General features: G+C 42.4%; 1 protein-coding gene across 1 annotated transcript; it reads right to left on the bottom strand.

Moving 5' to 3' along the window:
- On the bottom strand, positions 1-612 carry LOC308097847 (histone H1-like; the record flags this gene model as incomplete). The annotated part of the gene is made up of 1 exon (XM_080445946.1): positions 1-612. One exon carries the CDS (start codon positions 610-612, stop codon positions 1-3), a length of 612 nt encoding a protein of 203 aa, XP_080302072.1.
- Positions 613-2,432: the final 1,820 nt, after the last annotated feature.

Here is a 2,432-nt window from a genome sequence, read left to right as displayed (position 1 = left end):
TTACTTCTTCTTAGCGGCTGTCTTCTTGGGTTTCGCCGCCTTGGGCTTTGCTGCTTTCTTTGCTGGTGCTTTCTTGACGGCAGCGGGTTTCTGCACCTTCTTGGGACTCTTGGCCGCCTTCTTGGGGCTCTTGGCTGCTGGTTTCTTTACAGCTGCAGGCTTCTTTACCTTCTTGGGAGATTTCTTAGCGGCTGCGGGCTTCTTGGCTGCTGCCTTCTTGGGGGATTTCTTTGCCGCGGCGGGTTTCTTGGCTGCCGGCTTCTTGGGTTTGACTGCCTTCTTAGCGGGTTTCTTTACCTTCTCTTCGGCCTTCTTGTTGAGCTTGAAGGATCCAGACGCACCGGTACCCTTGGTCTGGACCAGGGTGCCCTTTGCCACCAGGCTCTTCACGGCGATCTTGACGCGGCTGTTCTTCTTCTCCACGTCGTAGCCACCGGCGGCCAGAGCCTTCTTGAGGGCGGCCAGAGACACGCCGCTCCTCTCCTTGGAAGCGCTCACAGCCTTGACGATGAGCTCCTGGACGCTGGGACCGACCTTCACGGGCTTGGCCGCGGTCTTCTTCTTGGCTACTTTAGCCGGGGAGGCAGCTGGGGCTGGAGCGACTTCTGCCATGGTCTTCTGGTTAATGTTTCAGATGCACTGGACTAAAGTCTGAGTAGAGAGAGAGACTGATGGAATAGAGGAGGAGGGGGTGGAACTTAAATGATGTGTGAGAACCATGTAGACTCAACCCACTGGGTCAGTGCTCTGTGTGCTGCAGAATACTGAACACTTGTGTTTTCTCCACAACTAAAACCAGATAAAATACAGACGTAGAAATGGATTTATGTCAAAACAACAAATGGAGCAGATAGCAGACAAGTTTCACTTCATAATCAAATCATGTGGAGCGCTGAGGACTCCTGCGTTTTGTTTGGAGATGTTAAAAACCTCACATATACACCATTACAAGGAGAGGAGTTTGCTAGCTTTCCTCTGTCATTTGTCGTTTAAAATAGTTTAAACATAGAATATCCAATTCGCTATTTGCTGCAGATCAAGCTGAGATGTCTGACTTTGGAACAACAGTTAAACATATCCTCTTTGGCTAAGCGTTTTGTTTTAAATTTCAAACTTCCCAGTGTCTGCAAACACAGTGCTGCTGTTGTCCTTCCTGTGGCATGGAGACTTATGAGAGGATGGCCAGTTGAGAGCAAGCTCCACTTTTCCAATGGTGCCATTTACAAAACATATGGCATATTACATAATTATTACTTGACATCATTTAAAATGTATAAACACAGCACACCATTTATTTACAAGCAATTTACATAGCACATGTATACCCAGATTGCTTCATAATTTATTATAATAGGCAAAATGGGTATACAATATATCTTCTTTAATTTTATCAAAAGTAATACGGTAGCCAAGGAGCACAGCAGAGGAAAAGAAACACCACACGTGTTTCAGTTAATTGTGTTAATGTACATTAGCTGGCCACCACTGACACCTAAATTAATTATGGCAAATAATGCCATGACCAGTGTTCAGCTGTCACGCTCATGCACGCTCGGGCATATCATGCTTATGAGGTCTGATCACTCGCTATGTGCGTAAGACTACACAATGTATGTATAGGTATATACTATATATAGGCCTACTCATTAATAAATTACCCTACTATAGTTAAAGTGTTCACAATCACCCATTGCATGGACATATCTACACATCACATCATAATTTATAAATGCTAAGTTTATTTAGAGTGTTTACATGGAACACAGATTGTAATCCATTTTAGGTGTTTTTTGTTGCACTGTGTACTTTTTAAAGGTGTAACTGTAAGGTCCATTCTGCCATCTTATGGCAAATATAGTTGCTTGTTTTTTTTTCATATTGTTCATGAAAGGCGCTAAATAAAGCTATCATTATAGCGAGTCCAGCGATTTTCCACTAGATAAAAAATACGCTTGGTATCCACTACATTGTTTTAAGTCAAGCCTGGTTACATCAAGGTCTATTTTGAATGAAGGACAATCAGCCGAAACCACTCCAGTCAAAATCAAGACAATAAGAATACTAGAATATGCAAAAGAACCCTCATGGGGGGTAAAGTAGGCTACTCAAATTATATTATAGTACAAGAAGCTAGGCTAGGCAAGAAGCTAGGCTTTCTCTTGACATTGATCATTTAGGTATAGGTTTTAGGTATTTATATTTGACCATTACAATAGATAATACTTTTTTTTAAAGGCAAGAAATAGAGTACAAGAAACGCTTTTGTTATCAGTTTAAACAAAATGGGGGGAGGGGGTACTTAACTCAAGTATCCACTGCATTTCTAATAAAGAGCCCAAGTAGTTCAAATTAAAATCTATATGGATATGCCCCTTCTTGATAATATGCGTGGTCCTTAAAAGGACCGTTGTGGTTAGAGCAGACGATGTCGT

Source organism: Gymnoscopelus braueri (genome assembly GCF_963280865.1).
Source record: "Gymnoscopelus braueri genome assembly, chromosome: 13".
Lineage (NCBI taxonomy): Eukaryota > Metazoa > Chordata > Actinopteri > Myctophiformes > Myctophidae > Gymnoscopelus > Gymnoscopelus braueri.
Note: the sequence above shows the minus strand (reverse complement) of the source record. Positions and strands in the feature narration are given on the sequence as shown.